Raw genomic sequence first — 25,439 nt, 5'->3', positions numbered from 1 at the left:
GTTTCTCTAGAAACTGGTTCTCAATGTCAGTAAGAATGTTTTTTAGTCTATTATGTATTTCTTGAACCAAGGCTCTGCTCAATAAAAAAAAAAAAATATATATATTTTCTGCTGAGGCCTTCACGGTAAGTGATGTCAAATTACATTTAGCCCTGATGACGTCATTTGCGCTAAAAAAAACTACAATATCTGCTATATCAATAATATATGTCAAAGTTACGAAAGATAAAGGGGCCCTGTAGTTACACAATGTAAGTTAGAAAGCACACCAGCACATAATAGAAAAGAGATGCAGGCTAGACGGACCTTAAGTGACGTGTGACGCAGTCCATGCTGTGCGACGAGACACATGGGCAGAGTGCAGTGGTACTGCAGAGAAGGTACTACAGGAAGACATGGCGACCGAGGGCGCGCCGCGTGCAGCTGCATCGAGGAAAGAAAATGTAAGCATTTTTAACATTTAAAAGTAACTTGAAAATGTTCAGGTCAGTGGTTTAGTTCTGGTTTACATTGCATGCGTTAATCTTGCATAGCTGCATTCCCTAAAAGTGTTAGCTATTTTAACGATGATGTTTCGGTATTTTTTCCATGTTTCTCACTACTCTTGCACAGTGCATACTTTGAACGAATTCGCACCACTGGAGAGCTCTGGAGCTCTCCAACTGTGAGAGTTTCTCACAGTGCTTGTCAGTGAGTGAATAATAGGTTCAGAAATCTTGACAGCCATCCAATCCTCGGCCTCTCTGCAGAGCGCACAGGGCAGCGGTCTCGTGGTCCAGTTGCAATTGTGATTCTGTGCACATGGGTTTGATGGGGGTTTTTTCAAACTACTGACATGGCAAAAGTAAAAGAAAATTCCGTGCTCGCTTGCTACTTATAAGGCACCCCAAACGTTTATGCCTCACCCATTTTAAATGTCAACAGCCGCCACTGTGCATAGCTGGGATGTTTTGGTTTTCTTCACCTTGAGAATTACTAGAATAAGTGACACTTTCTGAAAAGGACAATGATGTTGACAAGCGACCCCAAAATGGAAACATTCTCCTAAAAATAAACAGTTTGCTAGACTGCAGGAACACTATCCAAGGAAGATATGGCTGCAAAGATGAACTGAAGACAAAACTGCAATAATCCTTTGTGTACTTGCAGGAAATATCGGTAACAATTTAGAACTGCCTCTCCCCCAAGTTGAACCTCACTCCTAGGGGCTTCGGGCCGAACCCCAAGTGACTTCGGGCCGAACCACTTTGCAGTCATTTGGTTAAGGTCAAGATAGAAATAGAACTCATAAATATGTAATAAATACATAAATGCGTGATATTGTTTTTGTTTTCCTTTCAGCAGAGGTCCATTCAAAGTAGAGAAACTGGCCATACAGGACCCATCTGGATGGGGATGACAAGACCCCTGCCCTCCAGATGTGCAGTAGCGCCTTTGCTGCCCATCTGTTTGTATGTCAGGGCTAGGGCAACATTGTGGGTCTCCGGCTAGGTTGGCAGCTTGGCTATCGTCAGGTGTCTGCACTCTGGCATTTTTTAGTCTGGGAATGGCAGAAAGCAGAGGAGAGGGCAGCTAGTGACACTGTAGCAGTGGGTAGAGGAAGAGAAGGGTAGACTAGAATCCTCCTAAGGAATAGATGCAGCAAGTCTGCCTCAAGAAATTACAGGTGTCGTCCACACGAGGATGAAGAAACTCTGGCCTAGCTAACCTCCAGTTGGGCCCTTCTCCTCCTGGGTAGGAGGCCAAAGCAGAGGCAGCCATATTAACTTATAATCCAGAGGAATGGGAGAGGAGGAGCTTCTAATGAGGATAACCACAAGAGACCACATAGCGATGGATATGAACCGTGCAAGAATGTCCTGCTTCCCACATGTCAGGAGACCCCAGCACTCTGATGGTCCTACATCATCCCCATAGCACGTTACCATGAGCCTTCAGCAATCAGTGCACCCCCTCTCCCACATCCCTGCCTCCTAATATGTCCCAATTCATGCTCTGTGGCGAGTGGCAGTGACAATCTACTTGCTAAAAGTTTAGAGGGCTGAGCATGTGAAATAGTCTAACGGAGCTTGCGAGAATCGCACAGTTTTAGACTCTAGCTTTCCTCCCAGCTTCCATTTTGTCCCTTCAAAGACCAGCTCAAGCACAGTTGGACTGGTCTTGGAAGAAGAACCAAGGATGGTGGCCCAGCATCAGAAGAATGACTTCCTTGCTTTCAGTCAAACCAGAGCCCAAGGAGAAGTCATCTCAGTCGTCTTCACCAGGTTGTGACACACTGCTCCCCGCCATTCTACTCTTATGCCTCAAACATCATCCCCAGGATGCAGAATGAAATAAGACTGTTATAGCTTTGATAAGGATTGTACATTTAAAAAAAGCAGTTGAAAGCACTTTGGTTCTGCTGGAACAGCTTCCTTGACCATGCCTCTGCGGCTGCATGGCCTTTAAACACAACATCCTCATGGGACCCAGTGACCCAAGCAGCAACATAGCCTGGGTCACCCAACACATTTCTAAACTCACCAAAAACAAACAAAACAAGCATTTGCAATGCAACAGGTCTCGCTTTTACACGACTTTAAGCTATTGACATTGTAAATGACAATGCCTTTTATTTTGTTTTAAAAACCCAAACATGAATATAAGGCATTGTTATTTACAGTGCCAATAGCTCAAACTCGCGTAAATGCAAGACCTATTGCATTGCAAATGCTTGTTAACTAATTGAATATAACAAGTGTATTTTTGTGCCAAGGGCTTAACAGGCCAATATGTTGTATTGTCTGTTCATACAAGTTTTATGATGTTACATGTAATACTTATTTTGTGTGTCCTTCTCTCTTAAAAATGGATTTCTATAGCTTTTATGACATTTTCTGTCGAATAAAGGTTATACAACCAAAAACAAAAAGAAATTGCATCAATAGTAGTTCACGGACCGTTCTCACCTTGTAATCTGAGTTTGGTGGAACTGGGAAACCTGGTGCTAACGGCATATCTCCCTCCAACATCTCTGTACGGATGTACTCTGATAAGTATGTTCTACACAACCTGCGGTCCCAGTCGTCAGTGATGTGACCCCCATACATTATTTCACCAAAAAGATATCGCAGGTCATCAAATGGAACCTAAGGAAAGGCAGGAGTCAGTAAGAGTAAGATTACTGTCATACACCTCAAAATGATAACAACTGATATTTTCCCTGGAAATTCAATGTTATACCCTGCTGTTGGCTTCCAGATAATTGAAGAGCACACTGACAGATATTGTTAAATCTCCGTTATTAAAAGGATAAGTTCTATTCCAGCCTTGAGCTCCAAATTTACGTCTCTCAGCAACCACAGCATGAAAATAGCAAAGTGAAAACAGAATGACCTTGAATTCAGATTCCCTGACACACATCTCCAAAGTGTCCTACAAGAAAGAACCAGAAGAATTTAGTTAAACAAGAAAGCACAAAAAATAAGTATAACAATCTTTGTAAGATTTCTACTAGAAATATACTTTTTCTTGTGGAGTTATCAGATTCAGAAACTAAATTCGGCAATGAGAAATAGCCATAAAGCGTACAGATTATACATTATCATACAAATTCTCCATACAAAAGAAGCAACATCTCAATTCATAACCATCATTATTATTAAAAACTCATTAAATGACATTTTGCCAATTTGTAGTGATCACAATCAGTTTACATCTCATACTGCTAGATAACATTTCTTTAAAAACCTAGCAGTAAATTATTAATAAAATCAGTCCACTACATTGTCTTCCTATAGGATACTATAGCTTGGATAAACATACCAACACAATGACAGTTTTCGTCATCAATCAAAGTTCGTAGATCATGATAATCCTGCATGCAAGAGTGTATCTTTCCAAGTCTCATAAAGGGCATAAGAGATCTTTTTGTGTACAACACATAGTAGCCACAAAAAAAAAAAAAAATGCATCATGGATTGCTTAGTCTTGTTATTGCATGGGCATATCCTAGAATCAAGTTCGTGCTGATGCCACAGAGGGAAACATACAGAGTATTTTACAGTATCCGCCCTAAAACTGAACATTTAACCCCTTCTATGGGTCGGATGCACGGGAGCTGTCTGATGCATAGGTGCTCATGTGCATCAGACGGCTCCCACGCATCAGACACCATGGCATAGGAAATACCTCTGGTGCAGGCACAAGAGGGATTTCTTTTTGTGCCCCAAAGCTTTGGGAGCTGGGGAAGAGCTTCCCCAGCTCCCGAGCACCCCTTGGTTTCTAGGAAATGTCGATCAGCGCACATGTCGCACTGACATCAATTCATAGAAACCGAAACTGAAATGAGCCTTTAGGCTCATTTAAGTTCCACCTTCTATGTGCTCATGGGGCTATCTCAGCACGTAGAAAGACGGGAAAGATATCATTGGAAAGGGGTGATCTCCAGTGGATTCCTGCTTGGGATCGCCCCAGGAGGGTAACCCCACACAGGGATCCACCCACTAGACACCAGGGAGGGGGGAGCAGCCCCTTGGGCAAGGGCCTTTGCTCCCCCCAAACAAATTGGGCAAATTCAGTCTTTGACCCCCCCTGGGGGGCAGATGGGGGCAGTAGCCCTCAATCCCCCCCCCCGGGGGGAAGGCACAAAACCCACTAGATGCCAGGGATTTTAATTAGGGTTGGGGCTGCCCAAAACGGGCATGCCGATGCCCCCACTCCTGCCAAAGTTAGAGCCTTTCTGCCCCCCCTGGGGGAAGATGGGGGCAGGCGCTCCCAATCTGCCCCCCCGGGAGGGGGCAAAAGCCCACTAGACACCAGGGTATTTTTTTGGGGCAATTTAAATTAGTGTGGGGGCTACCCATAACGGGCATGCCAATGCCCCCACCCCAAGCAACAATTACAGTCTTTCTGCCCTCCCTTGGGGACAGAAGACCCCAATCTCCTGGGATTTTGGTCCCTAGCGCAGCCGGCACATAGGGAAACCAAGTAAACCTGTACTTTTTTGAGAACTAGACACTAAGGGGAATCCAGGATGGGGTGACTTGTGTGCCTCTCACCAGGTTCAGTTACCCAGAATCCTTTGCAAACCTCAAACTTAGTTAAAAAAAAAAAACACATTTTTCTCACATTTCTGTGATGCAAAGTTCTGGGACCCGTGTGGATCCTCAAAATTCCACCCACCCCACATTCCCCAAAGTCTTACGAGAAAAATGGTACCTTACTTGTGTGGGTAGGCCTAGTGCCCGCCACAGGAAACAGCCCAAAACGCAACATGGACACACCACATTTTCTCAGTGAAAACTGACCCTTTTTTTACAAAGTGACTAGCTGTAGATTTTGAACCCTAGCTCTGCCGGCATCTAGGGAAACCTAGCAAAGCTATACATTTTTGAAAACTAGACACCCAGGGGAATCCAGAATGCGGTGACTTGTCTGGCTCTCACCAGGTTCTGTTACCCAAAATCCCTTGAAAACCTCAAAATCTGTAAAACAAAAACCACACATTTTCGTCACATTTCCGTGGGGGAAAGTTTTGGAATCTGTGTGGATCCACAAAATTCCACCCACCCCGCATTTCCCAAAGTCTTCCGAGAAAAATGGTACCTCACTTGTGTGGGTGGGTCAAGTACCCGCGACAGGCAAGGGCCCAGTGAGGTATGGCTTGCGTGGGTCCTCCAACATTTTCCTACCCAGAATCCCCTGCAAACCTCAGATTTAGCTGAAAAAAATAACTTTTTTCTCAAATTCCTGTGTGTAAAAGTTCTGGAATCTACGTGGCTCCATAAATTTCCTTCCACCCAGCGTTCCCCCAGGTCTCCCGAGTGAGGGTTCTTTTAAAACACAGTGAGTCTTTTTGCTAGCCTTTTCCTATGTAGGATACACTCTTTTGTTGTTTATATAATACTAACCAGGGGGATTAAGAGTGGCCCTAGTAGCTTCCCTCTCTCTCCTGTTGTTTATCTATAAACCTACCAAACCCACACATTTCTGAAAACTAGACACCCGGGGAGTCCAGCGAGGTATGGCTTGCGTGGATCCCCTAACGTTTTCCTCCCCAGAATTCCCTGCAAACCTCAAATTTAGCTGAAAAAAAACATTTTTCACATATTTTTGGGTGGAATCACCGTGCCGGCACAAATGTCCTACCCCACAGCATTCCCCTCAGTCTCCCGAGTAAAACGATACCGCACTTGTGTGGGTAGGGCAAGGACCTTTCACTGGGAAGAGCCCAAAACATAGGGATTAAGGCTATAGCACCGGGAATTCTAAGAGCTAACTTTTTAAAAAAAATAAGTTTTTAGCCAATTCTGCATTGGACACCCACACAAGTGAGGAATCAGTTTAGTCGGGACACTAAGGAGAACACTGTGGGTAGGACATTTGTGCCGGCACAATGATTTCACCCAAAAATATGTGGAAAATTTGTTTTTTTCAGCTAAATGTGAGGTTTGCAGGGGATTCTGGGTAGGGATCCAAGCAAGCCATACCTCATTGGACTCCCCAGGGTGTTTAGTTTTCAGAAATGTGTGGGTTTGGTAGGTTTCCCTACATGGCGGTGAGCCCAGGGCCAAAAAAACAGTGCCCTCCTCCCAAAACCAGGTAGTTTTATTAGAGATAATTTTGAAGTCTCCACAGTACAATTTGGGCCATTTCCTGTTGCAGTCACTATGCCTACTCACACAAGTGAGGTTCCAATCTTTATCGTGAGATCTGTGGGAACGTTGGGTGGAAGGAAGGAAATTTGTGTCAGCCCAGTGACCCTACAACTTTCCCACACAGAAATGTGAGAAAACTTTTTTTTTTTCAACAAAAGTTGAGGTTTGCAGGGGATTCTGGGTTGGGAAATGTTGGGGGACCCGCACAAGCCATACCTTGCTGGACTCCCCGGGGTGTCTAGTTTTCAGAAATGTGTGGGTTTTGTAGGCTTCCCTAGATGACCGCCGAGCCCGGGGCCAAAAACCCAGGTGACCCCCCTTGCAAAACCAGGTTTTGTGATAGGTCATTTTAATGTCTCCTCAATACGTTCTGGGCCCTTGCCTGTCGCGAGTACTTGACCCACCCACACAAGTGAGGTACCATTTTTATCGGCAGACCTGGGGTAATGCTGCATAGAAGGAAATTTGTGGATCGACGCAGATTCCAGAACTTTCCCACACAGAAATTTGGGGGGAAAAAAGTGATTTTTTTCAGCTAAATTTGAGGTTTGTAGGTGATTCTGGCTAGGGAAATGTTGGGGGACCCGCGCAAGCCATACCTAGCTGGACTCCCCGGGGTGTCTAGTTTTCAGAAATGTGTGGGTGTGGTAGGTTTCCCTAGATTGCCGGCGAGCCCGGGGCCAAAAACTCATGGGACCCTCCCTTGCAAAACCAGGTTGTTTTGTGATGGGTAATTTTGATGTCGCCTCAATAGGTTTTGGGCCTTTGCCTGTCGCGGGTACTTGACCCACCCACACAAGCGAGGCACCATTTTTCTCGGAAGACTTTGGGGAATGCGGGGTGGGTGGAATTTTGTGGATCCACACAGATTCCAGAACTTTTCAACACAGAAATGTGTTTTTTGGACAAATTTTGAGGTTTGCCTGGGATTCTGGGTAACAGAACCTGGTGAGAGCCAGACAAGTCACCCTATCCTGGATTTCCCTAGGTGTCTAGTTTTAAAAATGTATAGGTTTGCTAGATTTCCCTAGGTGCCAGCAGACCTAGGGTTCAAAATCTACATCTAGGCTCTTTGCAAAAAAGGGTCCGTTTTCACTGTGAAAATGTGGTGTGTCCACGTTGCGTTTTGGGCCGTTTCCTGACGCGGGCACTAGGCCTACCCACACAAGTGAGGTACCATTTTTCTCGGAAGACTTTGGGGAATGCAGGGTGGGTGGAATTTTGTGGATCCTCTGAGATTCCAGAATTTTCCACCACAGAAATGTGAGGAAAATGTGTGTGTTTTTTTTTTTTTTTTTTTTTTTTTTACAAATTTTGAGGTTTGCAAGGGATTCTGGGTAACAGAACCTGGTGAGAGCCAGACATGTCACCCCATCCTGGATACCCCTGGGTGTCTACTTTAAAAAAAATGTATAGGTTTGCTAGGATTCCCTAGGTGCCGGCAGAGCTAGGGTTCAAACTCTACAGCTAGGTACTTTGCAAAAAAAGGTCAGTTTTCACTGTGAAAATGTGGTGTGTCCATGTTGCGTTTTGGGGCGTTTCCTGTCGCGGGCACTAGGCCCACCCACACAAGTGAGGTACCATTTCTATCGGGAATCTTAGGGTAACACAGAATTATAGAGCAACTGTTATTACCTATTGACTTCCGATGCATTTCTGACTTCCAAATGAAAGACAATGTGTAAAAAAGAAGTCATTTTGAAAAATGACCTATAATTCTCATGCTAATATGGGTACTCACAATTTCGGAAATGTGCAAATATCTACTGTTTCTAAAGTCTATATTTTGTTCCAATTTCAGAAATACATAGGTGTCTTTCATACCGATTTTTCCATGTATATATTTTCCCAAATTAATTGCTATATACCCGGTACATAATTAAAAAAAACTATTGCAAGACGCTGCTCAGGTATTGGCTCTTGGTTCGTCGGGTTCTTGGTGAACCTACAAGTCCTTTATATCCCCACAACCAAAAAGGTCCAGCAGATGTAACGGTATATTGCTTTCAAACAGCTGTCATAATTAGAAGAAGTTACAGGTGAAAACGTTGACACAAATGGCTGTTTTTCAACTAATTTTCAATTTTTCCTATATTCAACTGTTAGTTACTATAAAGAAACCTTGAAGGATCTCCACAAATGACCCCTTGCTGAATTCAGAATTATGGCTACTTTTCCAAAATGTATAGCTTTCCAGGATCCAATATTGCTTTCATACCCATTTCTACCATTAACTGGAAAGAGGTTGGAAAACCTGTCCTGAAGACACCATAGTTTAAAAACAATTGGTCAGACTTCCTAATAGATTTTGTTCCCTTCAAATAGAATTTGAGAACCCTCTTGAGATCTAGTGAGTGAAGAGACCTTTCTGCTGGTGTAGCAGGATTGGGGAAAAAAGAGGGAAGAGAAATTGTGTGGTTAACATGGAAGTCAGACACCACTTTTGGTAGGAGAGAAGGGGGAGTCCTCAGAACCACCCTATTGTGATGGAAAACCGTGTACGGTTCCTTAGAGCAGAGTGCCTGGATTTCACTAACTCTGCGTGCTGACGTAATAGCTACTAGAAAAGCAACTTTCCACGTTAGGTGCTGCAAAGTGGCTTTATGAATGGGCTCAAAAGAAGTGCCCATTAATTTGGACAGAACAAGATTCAACTCCCAAGGAGGAGAAGGATGTCGGACAGGAGGAAAAACTTTATTCAACCCCTGAAGTAAATCCTTGACCACCTGGAGCTGAAGGAAGGAAGGTTGGTTAGGTGAATTTCTGTAGGCTGTAATAGCCGCCAAGTGAACTTTTATAGAAGAGTACTTCAAACCTGACTTGGCTAAATAAAGAAGGTAAGGCAAGATTACCTCCTCCTGCCCACTAGTAGGACTAAAACCATTACACATACACCACAAAAAAACCTCTTCCATTTAAAAGAATAAGAGCTCCTTGTGGATGGTCTCCTTGACTCGCTCAAAATGTTCATGCAGTCCTGAGGGAGATTCAGGTGTCCGTATTGCAGGACCTCAGGAGCCGGACTGCCAAGCTCAAAGAGGGAAGGCTGGGGTGCAGAATCTTCCCGCCCATTTTGGTCTGCACGGAAGCCTCCTGTGTGGACATATTGAGAGTTGTAATAAGTCCGGATACCAATATTTGCAAGGCCTGCTTGGTACTATCAGGGCCATCTTCATCCTGGATCGGATGAGCTTGGTCACCACCTACGGGATGAGAGGAAGAGGCGAAAAAGCCATACGCAAATGTTCCGGTCCAGTCTATCAAAAGAGCATTCCCTCTTGTTCCTGGCCAGTAAAATCTGGACGCGAAGGCGTGGCATTTTCTGTTTAGATCGTCTGCAAAGAGGTCGATGGATGGATAACCCCATTGACTGAAGATGTCTGCCACTACCTCTTCATTGAGCACCCAGTCTTCTTGTTCTTCAAAGTGCCGACTGAGAGTGTCTGCCTGCACGTTCTGTTCTCCTGACAGATGCACCGCTGTGATCAAGAGATTACTGGCCAGATCACTTGGGATTCCAGTGACAGCGGGCGAGAATGTGTTCCACCCTGTTTGTTCAAGTAATACATGGTGGTTGTATTGTCCGTTTGAATCAGTATCAACTCGGACTGAATCGATGGATGTAATGCCTTGAGGGCTAGATGAACTGCCCGCAGCTCTGACATGTTTATGTGGTAGGTCTGCTCCGTGCTCGACCATCTGCCCTGAGTCTGTAGACAACCCATGTGTGCCCCCCATCCCTGAAGAGATGCATCCGTGATCCGGAATTGTTTTGGGAGAGGCTGATGGAAAGGAACTCCCACTAGTAGATTTTTCGGTTGAGTCCACCAGATCATGGATGACTTCGCAGTGTGGGAAAGGAGAATCCAATTCTCCCAATGTCCTGAGGATTGGTCCCATTTGTCTTCCAGATCCTGCTGCAGCGGTCTCATTCTAAATCTAGAGTTGGGGATTAGAAAAATGCAAGAGGCCATCGACCCTAGAAGAGATGCCACTTGTACTGATGGTTGGTGTGCATGAAGAAGAGAGTTGCACTTCTGTTTCATTGATAACAGTCGCTCCTCCGAAGGAAACACTTTTCCTACGCAGGAGTCTATGGTGGCACCCAGATAATGGAGAGTTTGAGTAGGCTTTGGACAGATTTTTCCATGTTCACATGAAGGCATAAGCGGTGAACTAGATTTAGGCAAATTCGATAGTGTTCCTTCACCATCTGAGGGGACAAACCCTTCAACAGTCAATCGTCCAGATACGGATACACAAATAGGCCTTGATGATGTAAAGCTGCGGCCATCACCGCTATGCACTTTGTGAATACCCTTGGTGCAGATTTTAGGCCGAACGGTAAGACTCTGAACTGGTAATGCTTGGCACCCACCATGAATCTTAGGAATTTGCGATGACGTGGAGCAATCGGCATGTGAAAGTACGCATCTTGGGGGTCTATCGAACACATCCAATCCCCCTTCCGCAGGTGCGGATACATTTGATGTAGGGCCAACATGCTAAACTTCTCCTTCTGGATGAACTTGTTCAGAGATCGAAGATCCAGGATAGGTCTGAATTTGTGCGCTTGGTCTTTCTTTGGCACCAGAAAGTACCTGGAATAGACTCCTTTTCCTCTTTGAGCAGGAGGAACTTCTTCTATGGCCAACTTTTGGAAGAGGATAGACACCTCCTGACGTAGCAATTTTAGTTGGTGGGGGTGTGATTTTACCGGAGGAATGTTCTTTGGCGGTGCGCGGTAACGAAGCGCATATCCATTGTTCAGTATATTTAGCACCCACCAATCTTTGGTTATTTTGCGCCACTCTGCCACATGATTCATAATATTTCCTCCCACTGGAGTGGGCAACAGCGCTAGAGGAAGCAGAAACCCATTGCTTCCCTGTAGTCTTGGCTGTGCTGGAGGATTGTTGATGTTGTCCTCCTCTGTCTCTGGTGGATCTACAGACTTGGAACTGAGACCTGGATTGCTGGTTTAGCCTCTGCTTCCATTGAGGGGTTTGAACCCTCTGATGGTAGTTCTTGCGATTGTAAGGTCTGTATCTACGCCTGAATTATTTTTTCTTTTCCAAGCCTACCACCATCAGCGTGTTCAGCTCAGCCTTCATCCTGGCCATTTCCTCATCAGTGTGGGAACCAAAAAGATAGTTGCAGGAGAATGGGAGATTTAAAATTCAATGCTGGGACTCCGGCTTTAAAGCTGTTAAGCATAGCCATTAAGACCTCCGTGCACATACTCCTTGTGCATACGAATGAGCTGCCAGAGAAGCCCCATCTGCTGCAGTGCTAATCACCTGATTAGAAACAAGTGCCCCATCCTGAAGAATCTCCGCAAAATCCTGGCGATCCTCTTTCGGCAGCTTTTCCTTAAAACGCTCCAAAGAGTCTCATAAAGACCTGTCATAACGGCCCAACAGGGCTGCAGCGCTAGATACTTTCAGGGAGAATGCTGCAGAGCCGCATACCTTTCTCTCCCAAGAATCCTGAGCTCCACTCTCCTTGTCTGGAGGGACAGAGCACGAAGAAGTGACAGCATGAGTTTTCTTTGCTGCCGCGATGATCACTGAGTCCGGTGGAGGATCTGATTTTACAAATAAAGGATCCTTTTCTGCCGGCTTGTATTTCTTCTGAATCCTCGCTGGAGCTGCTTTAATTAAGGATGGGGTGATAAAAAACGTCCATTACTGGTTGGAGAAGACCAGGGACCAGTGGGAGCAAAGGTCTAAACACAGACCATTGATGGAGAGTCTCAAAGATGATAGAGGTAGAATCTTGAGGTGCTGCCATATCTATGTTCAGCTTCTGCGCTCCTCTAGCGAGGACATCATGAAATGTATTGATGTCAGCGATAGGTGACACTCTAGAGGGAGGGCTATCCGTAAGGGTAGGTGAATAGTCCCTTTTTGAGGAGTGAGTTGAAGAGGAAGACCAAGACGGTTCTTGTTCTTTTCTGATGAGCATGAGCTGATCTATGCTCCGGAGATTTGTCTTGGCGATCCCTGGTCCGAGTAAGAGGTGATCTGTCCACCTCCTGCACCAACCGTTCCAGCGGAGATCTATGCAGTGGACTGGAGTAGTCCATAGGCCGTCGAGCTTGGCCAGAAGGATCTTTCTGCCAGTGGCTGACGGGAAGAAGCCATCTTGGCGACAGATGAACTGAAGGCAACCTCTGCCTTCGTGGAGAGGTTGACCTAGGGGATTTTCGTGCCTCCGGAGACGGAGAAGAGCTTCTCATTGAAATTACTTAAGGAGACCTTGTAACAGAAGCTGATGACTCCATGCGGTTTTTGGAGGCTGAACGGCGTCTGGAGGAACGATGCGACGTCGATGGTGAGTGTCTCGACGTCGAACGACTATATGTTACAAGCACCGGTGAGTCTTTCGAGAGGGATCTTCCTCTTGACGTCGACCTCTCTTTGTGCTTCATTGTCGAATGTCTTGATGTTGAAGCCATTGACCTTGCCCTCGACGCGGAGCGTCTAGGAGAACCCAAAGGAGTGTGAACAGAGTACTCCTTCTCGACGTCGTGCTCTTCATCGACATTGACGGAGACAGCTGCCTCGATGTCGAACGTCGTTTTGAATACTTCACTTTGGGTCCCGACAACGAATCCTTCTTCGTCGTTGATGGAGATTTGACCCTCCTTGTTGAACGCTATCTGGTAAACGACAACGGTGGTGTCCACTTGGACATCAAATGTCTCGCACCTGGCGACGAGGCCTGCCTCGACGTTGACCGCCGCCTGGTTGACGGCAATGGAGACGTCCGCTTCGATGCCGATCGCCGCTTTACTGGCGATGGCGAAGCATGTCTCAACGTCAAACACCGTACTGACGGCGGTGACGGAGATCCAACTCTTGACGTTGTGCGGGCCCGCACCAACGGAGAACGACTCCTCAACGTCGATCATGGCCGGGTTGACTGCGGCAGAGGATGTGACGTACCTGCAGTCTTCTTCAATGACCGGTGTTCTCTCGACGGCGAGCCCTCCGTCGATGGTCTTCTCGACGATGTTTCCACTGTCGGTGAAGGTATTTTCAGCGCCGATACCAATGTTGAAGTAGAGCAGACTGGCACCTTACTTCTGGATGAAGATCTGTCTCTCTCCTTTTCTTCTTCACCGGAGACCTGCCTCTAGAAGGAGCTTTTCCCTTCTCAGCCAGTCCATAAAGCGAATCCTCTCTCTGTCTTTCAGAGTACGCCTGGACAGGGACTGACAATGCTGGCAAGTCTTAGGATCATGATCCTCAGGAAGGCAAAGGATACAGACACAATGGGAGTCTGATCTAGCCTTCTTTTTGCCACAGGAAGGGCAAGAGTAAAAAAGAGATGGCATTTTTGAGAGGAAAAATATGCTCAACTCTCTCAAAAAAAGAAGTAGGAACCTACTTTAAAAGCCAAAAGACGTTGAAGTGCGTAGATTTTGACAAAAAAACAGGAGATATTTTCTGACAGAAATCAGAAAAACAGAGAGCTGACGTAACCAGGGTCCCGACTGAAGGAGCCGGAAAAAACAACTGACCTGTCACCCCTAGGGGTCATGGCTGCCTTAAAGGCACGGTGCCAGTTTTTTCTATGTGTTTCTATGAGTTAGCTTTTCAACTTTCTACACAAGTTTTCAGCAATGCAGCCTATGAGCTGGCAATGCTTTCATTCCTCTTTACAGGATTATGGTTTCTACTCTACATTAAAAGCAGTTCAAATACCCAGCTCTTGACGTATGGAGGGCTGCATTTGTTGTTATATATATATATATATATATATATATATATATATATATATATATATATATATATATATATATATAGACAAGTGGCTGAATAAACGCGTTAACAACCGCACAAGTCTTAGTTTTCCTTCAAGAAATTGGGAGGAGTTTGGTGAAAAATTTGACGGAACACGCTTCCGTGGGTTCCCTTAACAATGAAGCAGCTCTCGATCAGGAGGTGGCAGATTCTACACGGAAGGTGCTGAGGAATCTTTGTGCTGCTGCTGCCCCTTACCGCAAGTGACTTGAGTCGTCTATTCTGAGGAAAAAGGCACTAAAGTGTGAAGCGCAGTCCGTAGGAGAGGACAGCGCTGGAGCACTGCAGTAATCCTGGTTCTGAATGAAGCGACGAGGTAGACAGCGAAGCTTGATGTGAATGTGTATTGACAACACAAGAGTACAAGCGGTTGCGGTTGTAGCAGGAAGTCCCGCGATTGATTCAAATTCAACTTATTGTTGTAAACATGTCAGCCACAGAGATAAAAGAACGCAAAGAAGCAGCTTCGCAGATATTTAATGATGGGTGTACGGAAGTAACCAATGGCGCAGGGGCGACTCTTAAAGATAGAGGAATGAATGATTTGAATACCCGATTGAAACGCTTAGAAAAACTTCAGCGTTCAGAACTTTCGAAATGGTGGGAATCTAAATCGCTACAGCGCTACTTAGAAGTACAGCGGTTTACTTTTAATGGTAATCCCAACTTATGAAGAGCCTAATCCAGATATGTTACGCGAGTGGGCTGCCAATAACAATGATGCCTCAAGAAGAATGTTGGCCATACTAATAAAGTATGCTGATATAGATCGTAAGAAAATTCTATCTGAAACAGAGGCACTGTTTGATCTCTTAAGCAAAGAGGAAGATCAAGATCAGATTAAAGAGTTTAAAGTGGCGATGAAGGAAAGAATGAAGACATTTTAAACCACCAGTAAAGAAAGAAAAGCTCAAAAGTTTATTAGAGACAAACAAGACTATGACAGAGGCCAGATCTATACCCTCGCAAAGAAGTTTGATACTATAAGGCGTAATAAGATGACAAAAACGAGTAAACCAATACAGGAATTGCATCCTGAGCAAAGCAGCATCCAAAGCTCAGAAGTAGATACAGATCAGGATGATGAATTATCGGCCCAAGGTGTAATACCATCAGTAATCAATGAATTTGATTTTTTACGCGAAGAACGAAGGTTCAACTTGCGACCAAGGCCACCAATACAAACACAAAGACCACCAAGAGGAAGAGGCAGAGGACAAAGAGGAGGAAAGGGGCAGCCTGCCGAAGGAGGGCAAGAAGGGCAAGAGAAGAAGAAGAGCAATCGGAAGTAGTAACATCTAATGATGCGACAATAATAAATTTGACAAACATAACTCTCACTAATCAGGAAAAGGAGATTTTGCAACTGGGATTAACATTTTGCCCCAAAGCCAATTTGGACTATGTCCAAACTAGGATTGATCTTTTTAAATTCATCAGAGTACTGAAATAAAAAAAAAAAATTCTTGTGAATCCAATTCAAAGATCAACTTCTATCACAGATATTTCCACCCCCCGAGAAGGAGCATTACAAGTCGACTTTGACTTATTGATGGAACTCAGGTCAATGGACTTAGAACATACATCGGGATCAAATGAGATCGGTGCAGAAACAATGGCACAAGAAGAAGGCTTATCCATTACTCAAGGAGCGCCAACCAACTTTAGACAAGCCTCGCGTTTCATCCCTATGTCAGCAAGGGATGGGACTCATGTTTTTTGTGATATAGTTACTAATGAATTGAAAAAGCTAAGTGTTCAAATGAATGAAAAAAATACAAATACTAAACATGGCATTAAAAAACAAAAGGAATATCAGGCTTTGATCAAAAAACTATCAGAGAACGACAACTGCATTGTGCGCAATGCAGACAAGGGAGGAAACATAGTACTTTGGGACAAACAGAAGTATTTAACAGAAGCATATAAACAACTAAACAACAGAAAGTGCTATGTGAGAGTAGATGAAAAAATCATGGTCTCTTGTAACAACTATAATACAGATTTAAAATGTTGGTATGAGCAAGGGCTGCTTAATCATGATGAGTACAAGTTTCTTAAAATTGACCAACCTGTGACACCGGTGTTTTTTATTTAATCCCGAAAGTCCATAAAGATATTTTAGATCCACCTGGGTGCCCAATCATTTCAGCAATGGGAAGTGCCCTAGAAAATACATCTAAATATGTTGACTCCTTCATTAATCCCCTTGTCCAAATCTTACCATCTTAAATTCAAGATACAGAGATTTTTTAAGGGGTATTTATGATCTCCCCTGGGAAGAAGATTACCTATTAATAACCATTGACGTGCCACAAAGATGGCTTAAGAGCAATTAGATACTTTTTGGGGATGAGACAATTACACTATGGTCTCATACACAAAAGCTATTAAATATGATTGAGAAGTGTTTGACAAGTAATTACTTTTTGTTCAATTGAGAACTTTTCCATCAGATCTGTGGTACAGCGATGGGCACCTGCTTCACCCCCAGCTATGCAAATTGGCATATGGGCTGGTGGGAGGAGCAGATGGTCCGGTCGCAATATCAGAAACAGTGGGAAGAACACATTTTACACTGGAGTCGTTACATTGATGACTTGTTTTTGGTGTGGCAGAGCACCGAAGAGGAAGCAAAATTGTTCATCAATGATTTACAGCATAACAACCTTAATCTAAGTTTCACCAGTGAAATAAGTTGAATAAAGGTTATTTTCTAGACTTAACAGTGTATATAGAGGATGGAAAGGTTGAAACAAAGCTATATAGGAAACCCACCTCCAGCAACACTTTTTGCAGGCGAAGAGCTTTCATCCTGTGAATTTAAAGAGGAGTATTCCTTACGGTGAATGTCTGCGCACTAAGCGCAATTGCAGCAATGAAAAAGAGATAAAGAAGGAAATGAAAGTGTTAAAACAAAGGTTTAAGGCGAGAGGATACCCAGAAGAATGGGTTGACGATGCAATTTATAGAGCAAATGAAAGAAAGACGGAGGAAATCTTATTTGAGAAAAAAGAGGTGAACAAAGATAAGAAAAAAATGGATGCAAAAAATCAATGTAGATTTGTAACAACTTACAGTGCTCAGCATGATAAGCTAAGAGGTATCCTAAACAAACACTGGCATTTAATCAAAAATTACCCAATCCTAGGTAAATCTGTTTCCCTGAGGCCGCAAATCCCATTCCGTAGAGCAAGATCCCTCAAGCAAACTCTGGTTAAAAATATTTTTAAAAAGCCCCAACCATAACCACCTGGCTAACTAAACGGCTGGGTTTTGTGAAGTGCACCAAGTGCAAAGCGTGCACACATGAGGTAAACACAGAAAGAAAAAAAACAGGTTTAAGTAAAAACATGAGAAAAATAAGAGGAAAATGTTCTTGCAAAACAGATTTTGCTGTCTACGTGTCAACGTGCTTCAGTGTCCTTGTGGTCTGAGGTACATGGGCAGCACAATCTTAGAAGTACATAAACAAATCCTCCAACACTTGAGAGCCATAAAAAATGGTGACAGATCATATCCTGTGGCCCAACACTTTGAGAGGTTCCACAATAGGAATGTAGGGGGACTCACGCACTATGTGATAGATGCAATAGAGAAGAATCCACGGGGAGGCAATAGAGAAAAAAAGCTGAGGAGATTGGAGTCACAGTATATAGTACAATTGAATTCGAAGCAGCCAGAAGGTTTAAATGTGGAGGAAGATCTGTACACGCACTTATAGAAATTAACTGAAAAGAAATTCTGGTTTTAAAAGTAGGAAAAATAGGAAGAGTTTTTATCTTGAGACTTGATTGTTAGTATTACTGTTTACATTGTGATTGTTAATGCCCACTAGGGCTGGATTGATAGATTGACAAAACGCCACGATACAAAATGAGACCCACTTGGGTACAATTCTTTTAAATTGACGTGAATTATAATTGTATTAATACAATTTCTGAAATGTTAATTATCATTGTATATATTGATTATTTAATGAAATGACAAGAATATTATTTATATATAATTGTCAAGGGCGTTTCAATCACATTGGTGATTTGGGATGCGCTCAGTAACATAAAACTGCCTTGACCTGTTAGTCAACCTTTGTTAACAGAGCCTGTGAACCTGTACCCTGTTTTAATTGTGTGTAGACCGCTATTTTAAATCAAAAATCGATTCCCTGCATTTTAGAAGTGTCGATCGCTGCTACATTGCTATTTTGCACAAAAAACTTATTTAGAACTGCTACTTTGCACAAAAACTTGTTTAGAACTGTATTTTGCACAAGAGTATTGATATGCACTTGCCGTGACCGGTTGCTCCTCCCCGTTCCACCGCGGGTTTAGTTCCTATTGTTGTGGAGGGAGTCTGCTACTTTCGGTGCGCGGGAGTTGACGCTCTAGTTACTGCACCTCTCCCCCTCTTAAAACGGATGCCTTGGCTAACGCGCAGCGGACGCGCGCAGCGGGCGCGCCGAAGGCGCGCCAAAGGCAAGCCCGTCTGCGCCCGTCCGCGACCAGAATGCGGCCGAGGCCAGGCATGCCGTTTGTAATGATGTTTGTGAGGGGAGGATCGTGTGGGCACGAGAGGAACTGTGGAGGCTTAATACAGATGCTATGTGCTGCACTCACAGGATCAACCCAAGGTCTGAACTCCTCACTCACACATGCGGGGCGTGCGGGAAATCGCTGGGTGGGTGGGGTAATGGAGAGGAGAAGGGCTTCATTAAATCCAGACCGCTCAGTAACAAAAGCTGGGCTTGAATTGTAGATCCCTATCAAAGCATGCTAGTGATATCTGGTTGCTATTGGATGGTCATGAGTGGGATGCCCTATTCCTAACAGAAACTTGGCTTAGTGAGGATAATGTGACTGCCATAGCACTGGCTGTACCCCTAGGCTACACAATGTGTCTCGCTAAATGAGTAGGTGGTAAAAGAGGAGGTGGGATGGCTGCTATATTTAAAGAACAGTTCATGTTAACATCCTCGGCCCCTACTCTGGTTCCGGGACTGAAGGGATTACATTTCTGCCTTCAGGTGGGCTCGCAGCTTTCTTTGGCGGGGCTAGTTATTTACCGCCCCCCTGGCGGGAACGACTCCAATCTCATAGCTCTACTGGATGTGATAGTGCAGAGCTCTCTCCTCCATCCCTATTTCCTTGTAGTGGGGGACTTTAATATCCATATGGATATAAAGGACTGCGCCCAGGCAGAGACATTGAGGGCCACTCTGAATGCTGCCAATCTGAGATTAATCAATGAAGGCCCTACACATAGAGCAGGTCACACACTTGATCTAATCCTTTCAAATATTGAAAATGTGACGATGGAAGTGGCTCTGCCTTTACTTTGGTCCGACCACTTGCTCATTCCATTTGTAATAAAACTGACGGTCGACAGACCACCGCCAAGCAAGCGAGTTTTTATGAGACGACAATGGAGAAAGCTAGTCCCTACCAATATGGGCCCAGTACTGGCTCAGAACAAACCAACTTTAACCCTGAACGCCAACATTGATGCTCAGCGGTTTCATCAGTGGATTGGGAACATGGTATCATCCATTGCTCCAGCAAAACGCGCATTGTCCAAGAAGGAATCCCCCTCTGCTCCTTGGTTCACACAGGACCTCAGAACAGAGAAAGCAACATGTAAAAGGTTAGAGAGGCAATGGAGGGTAAACTATGGTACCTTGGAAAAAGCACAATATAAGGTAGCCTCCCATAAATTTCAGAAGGCTGTTAGAAAGGCAAAAAAACAGTTCTTTGCGGCCTCTATTCAACAGGCAGAACACTCAAGCAAAGAAGTCTTTAAGGTGGTTCAGTCCTTTTTCAAACCTAGGTGTTTGGAAAGGGAGATACCGCCATCGGTTACTTTTTGCAATAAAATCTCTGACTTCTTTGACCAGAAAATTAAACGTGTCTATGACTCATTCGGACCAGAGGAAAGGACTGTGAAAACAGATCAGACGGTCAAAGAGATGCCAGGTGGATCTATGGCACATTTCCAGCCGATAACTCTAACTTTGGTCATTAAGGAACTTAGTTGCTGTAAGTCAGGATCTCCGGACGATCCATGCCCCCCTAAGTTGTGGAGCACAATGGCGGATTTTGTGGCTCCCTCCTTACAGCATATCTGGAATACGTCCATCTCCACCGGGGTGTTCCCGGAGTCATGGAAACACGCTACCCTTCTTCGGCTAAAGAAAAAACCCAATGGGGACCCTACGGATCTCAGCAACCTCCGTCCAATTTCTCTGCTGGCTGCCCCGGGCAAAATGCTTGAGAAAGTTATCCAGCGGCAGCTCAGTAAATTTAAAGAGGACAATAAGATTCTGCATGGGACACAATCAGGCTTTAGACCTGGCTTTAGCACCGAGACAGCACTGATTGAGGTGGCAGAGTCAATAAGATGGTCGTTGGATTCGGGAGACTCAGCCATGCTGGTGCTCCTGGATCTTTCGGCAGCTTTTGACACTGTCGACCACGCAAGGTTACTGAAGCGACTGGCAGAAGGGGGTCTGCAGGATCAAGCACTGGATTGGATACAGTCGTACTTGTCCCAGAGAACCCAGAAGGTGGCACTGGGGACTATTTCCTCAACCCCCAAGGCTTTGAGCTGTGGTGTTCCTCAGGGATCGGCGCTTAGCCCTTTATTATTTAATATCTATCTGGCCCCGCTTTTTACGCTAATTGCCAACTGGGGGGTCAAGGCAATATCATATGCCGATGACACCCAGCTGGTGTTTCCATACTCAGAGGTGTCAGAGGCGGCCTGTCAAGTTTCAAGGGCTGTCTTCAGGATATTGCGCGCTGGATGAACACCAACAAATTGAAACTCAATGCAGACAAAACTGAGGTGTTTTTCTTTGGGAAAGGCGCCCCCCCCCCCGCTGAGTTTTGGTGGCCGATGGAAATGGGCCCAGCCCCTTATCCTAGCCTTTCGGCAAAAAATCTGGGGGTGCGATGGGACAACAATCTGTCATTTTTATCGCATATACAACAGTTGGTTGGGGGCTGCCTAGGTAAGCAGGAACCTTCGTAAGATTCTGCGACTTTTACCGATGAGTTGCAGGAAAACTGTAATCCATGCGACAGTAACATCAAGACTGGATTACGCGAACGGTCTATATCTAGGTTTGCCTAAATATCTAATTCAACGCTTACAATTGGTCCAGAATGTGGCTGCGAAACTGTTAATGCATATTCCATTCAAGCACCCTGTCTCTCCGCACCTTCTTTCACTTCACTGGTTACCTGTAGCCAATAGGATCAAATTTAAGGCACTGACGTTGGCCTTTAGATCTTTGTTTGGCACATGTCCAAAATACTTGAGCGATCAGTTGCCGAGATACTCTCAGTCCCGTTCTCTCCGCTCCAACAGCCGGATTCAGCTAGCAGTTCCTCGAATAAATAAGGTACGGCTGGGAGGCAGAACTTTCTCGGCCAATGTAGCTAGGTTATGGAACTCACTCCCCCCTGAGCTTCAGCGGGCTCCTTCTGAACCCCGCTTCAAACAAATGTTGAAGACTTGGCTCTTTATCCAACCACGCTAACTGCTCATATTGGTTTATGTATCTCTGCCTGTGTCTAGCGCCGGGACACCTCCGTGTGAGGTAGCTGTTCGCGCTCTACAAAACTCTGTATTATTATTATTACTATTATTGGTGATAATACATCAAATTAAATATGTGAAAAAACTACAAGTTTCTCTTCACACGCACTGAAATTTTAGTTTTAGGAAATCACGTGTGTTACACTGTAAAATGGCCGCGAAACTTAGATCTCGATGTCACTGAACAAGGGTGCAACGCACTCGAAACGTGTTTGACAAGTGCCTGAATAAACGCTTTAACAACCAAAAAAAAAAAAACAAATTACAAGTGGCTGAATAAACGCGTTAAGAACCGCACAAGGCTTCGTTTTCCTTCAAGAAATTGGGAGGAGTTTGGTGAAAAATTTGACGGAACCCGCTTCTGTGGGTCCCTTAACAACGAAGCAGCTCTCGATCGGGAGGTGGCAGACTCTACACGGAAAGTGCTGAGGAATATATATATACATACATATTTATACATATAGGGCTTCATATATGTTTTGCACATATGTGTATATATTGTTTATGGGGTCCCTGCGCATGGGTGGGAATATTCATGTGCTTATGACTATTGATGAGGATCCCCTGGAAGAGAAAAGCACTTTCTGAATATATTGAAAATAATAACCTGCTGCATAACTCCCAATCTGGCTTCAGGCTAAACAACACTACCAAACAAGCGCTATTGGAGGTTACTGAATACATTAAGGAGAAACTCGATCAGGGTGGCAGGGCAGCTCTTGTGCTACTCAACCTCTGTGCAGCTTTCAATGCGGTTCAGCATGAGAGACTTCTCGCCATGTTGCGAAACTTGGGCATGAGCGGGTCTGAATTAGCCTGGTTGACATCTTTGAAAGAATATGGACACCCCCTGCCAAATCTGAACTTTGGGGGACCACAGGGCTCCGTTCTTAGCCCCACCCTCTTCCATATATATATGTCATCTTTAGCATCCTTGATAGAGGAAGATAGAGTTAAGATTATCTCCTACGCCAATGATATACTACTGATCTTTAAGTGTGAAAAAGGAGCAGATTTTGTCATAGACTGCATCAGATCCTGCCTCACTAAGATATTTAACTGGTTAAAAATAAGTCAATTAAAAAGCAATCAGGACACATCTGAGATTACTTTGTTTGGTCAACCGGCAGTGAGTAACTGGAGCACCTGGTGGCCAATGGAGCTGTCTCCCCCCCACCCCCAGTCTGCCCAACAAAGGGTTAAAAACGTGGGCATTGTCATTGACAATGCCCTTTCCATGGGCCCCAAGATCCAAACTCTGATTGGCTCCTGTTTTAGCATACTCCGCATGCTAAAATAATTCTTCCTCTGCTGCCCGTGGACACAAGGAAGACCATGGTCCAGACTTTAGTGACATCCAGACTGAACTACGCTAACAGTCTTTACTTTGGCCTACCTGACTATCTCAGTCAGCATCCACAAGTAGTGCCGCACGCAGCAGCCAGAGTAATCCTTAGACCTAGGCCTAGAGCTCACCTGACTCCCATTCTTAAATCTTTTCACTGACTCCGAATGAAAGAAAGAATTAAGTTCAAAGCCATGGTGATATTTTTAAAGCACTCCACGGCCTTGGCGCTGAGTACCTTAAGAAGCACGCTATTCGTTACATTCCAACTAGGTCCTTAAGATCCTCTACTTCAGACCTTGCACACATCACTAAAATAGCACGCATAGGGGGAAGATCCTTTGGGTAGCTGAAAGCCAAAAACATGGAACAGCCTTCCCGCCTCATTGAGAGCCTGAGCTGACCTGGCAACGTTAAAAAAAATCTCAAAACTTGGCTATTTGAGAATTAAACACAAGGAGATGATAGACGGAGTGCGGAAACTTTTCAGACACTCACCCCCAGTCACAGATCTGGGTTGAATCCATCATCATTCTTTAGCTCACTTCGCCACGTCAGTTCAGACCCAGCTATATGCAAATCAGTCTTGACCCTGTGCCTCATGGGAACAGCCCAGCCCGAACTGCCAAGCTAGGTCTTCCCTGAACCAGAAACAAGCATCCTGGTACCGGTTTCTGGATAACACCCTTCATCAGCCAGGCTAGCTTGAATCCAGTGGCAAAGTGAACAAGGGACCCATGTCCCAGCTTAGTACCCTGCCACTATGTCCACACTAGCACGGTTTTCCATCTTAGCGCCAGGACACTAGCTGGAGTAGCAGTTTGCGCTATACCAAATTTCTTTCATTCAACCACAGAGATCGAACGGTCAACCAACTGCTATCGTAAAAAGGCCCCTTATTTGGATATTCTACACAAAGTCTGCCTGCAAGCTAAGCAATTAATTTACCCTGGTTCAACTACATGGCCACCACCTTGCAAGCCATAGGATGTGAGGATTGTCGGTTTGAACTAAAAAGGATAACTGCGGATAGTGGAAGGTCATAAAAGAAAGGTTCTGGCAATATATTTCCATCAAGACCAGCTTTGAATTTTTAAGCCTATCCTCACTTTTGAACTATACCTGGACATACTTACCCCTCAAAAGATCACTGTACATTAACTTCAGGCTAGGCACTCTGCCGGTGAAACAGTACACTAGCTCCTGGAAAAATGGTGGAAGTTGCTCACTTATTTGCGGATGCGAGCTTGGGGAAAAGAGTCTGTGATGCATTATATGTTGCTTTGTCCTTTCACTCTGAAAGCCAGAAGAGATTGTCTTTACCTGCTTTTGGTACTCATGCGATAAGACACTGGAAGGACGCTTAGACTTTGTGTATGCGTACTGATTCTGAATTTGTTTTCAGATATATATATATATATATATATCCTGAAGACCAACTAGAACATTGTATCAATCTTTGTTATTCTAGGGCCCTTAGTGAAGCCTTTACCTACCCGTTTTTAGGTCTCGCCAAGTGTTGCAGCGTGCATGCGCTGCTCGCTCTGTGAGGCATATTATAGTAGAGGAGATTTTAGAAGTGGAGTTGAAGCCCCGCCCATCTTTTTGATTGGCTTGCGTCCTCGTTTATGCTAAATGCTGGCTTTTCATTGTAAATGAGGCTTTTTAGTCCCTTCTTGTTACCGCCCTGTCTCCTTCTAGGGCGGTCCATCTGAACTGGATCTTTTAATTGCGGCGTTACACTGTCTCCTTCAATTACTGTCAGTTGGCACTTATTTTTTTCAGCCGGCTTTGCAAATGTATATGTTTGCATAGCGCTTTCACTTTAACAATAGCTGCTGCCCCACCCTGCGAGTGCTGTGTGGGGCGGCAGCTATTGTTAAAGAGAAAGCGCGATGCAAATATAAACAAGCAGACTGCCTTTGCAATGGTGACTGCTTTTTTTGTATTTGCAGCGCGTTTTCACTTTTACAATGGGACCACACCCACCACTAGCGGGACCAGCTGTGCAGCTCATCCAATTTTTTTTTTTAACATTTAATAATGGCG

The 25,439-nt window shown here is 44.6% G+C and overlaps 1 protein-coding gene across 2 annotated transcripts in view; it reads right to left on the bottom strand.

Moving 5' to 3' along the window:
- Positions 1 to 25,439, bottom strand: part of DNAH17 (dynein axonemal heavy chain 17) — a 14,992,541-nt gene that overhangs the window by 781,486 nt on the left and 14,185,616 nt on the right. For both annotated transcript variants that reach the window (XM_085617470.1, XM_085617471.1), the window contains 2 exons: positions 3,223 to 3,414; positions 2,949 to 3,128 (listed from right to left, as the gene is read on the bottom strand). In XM_085617470.1, coding sequence (XP_085473596.1) covers positions 2,949 to 3,128; positions 3,223 to 3,414 — 372 coding nt within the window. The remainder of the gene's footprint in view (positions 1 to 2,948; positions 3,129 to 3,222; positions 3,415 to 25,439) is intronic.

Source organism: Triturus cristatus, chromosome 7, assembly GCF_964204655.1.
Source record: "Triturus cristatus chromosome 7, aTriCri1.1, whole genome shotgun sequence".
NCBI lineage: Eukaryota > Metazoa > Chordata > Amphibia > Caudata > Salamandridae > Triturus > Triturus cristatus.
The sequence above is the reverse complement of the archived record's forward strand: the minus strand, read 5'-3'. Positions and strand labels throughout refer to the sequence as shown.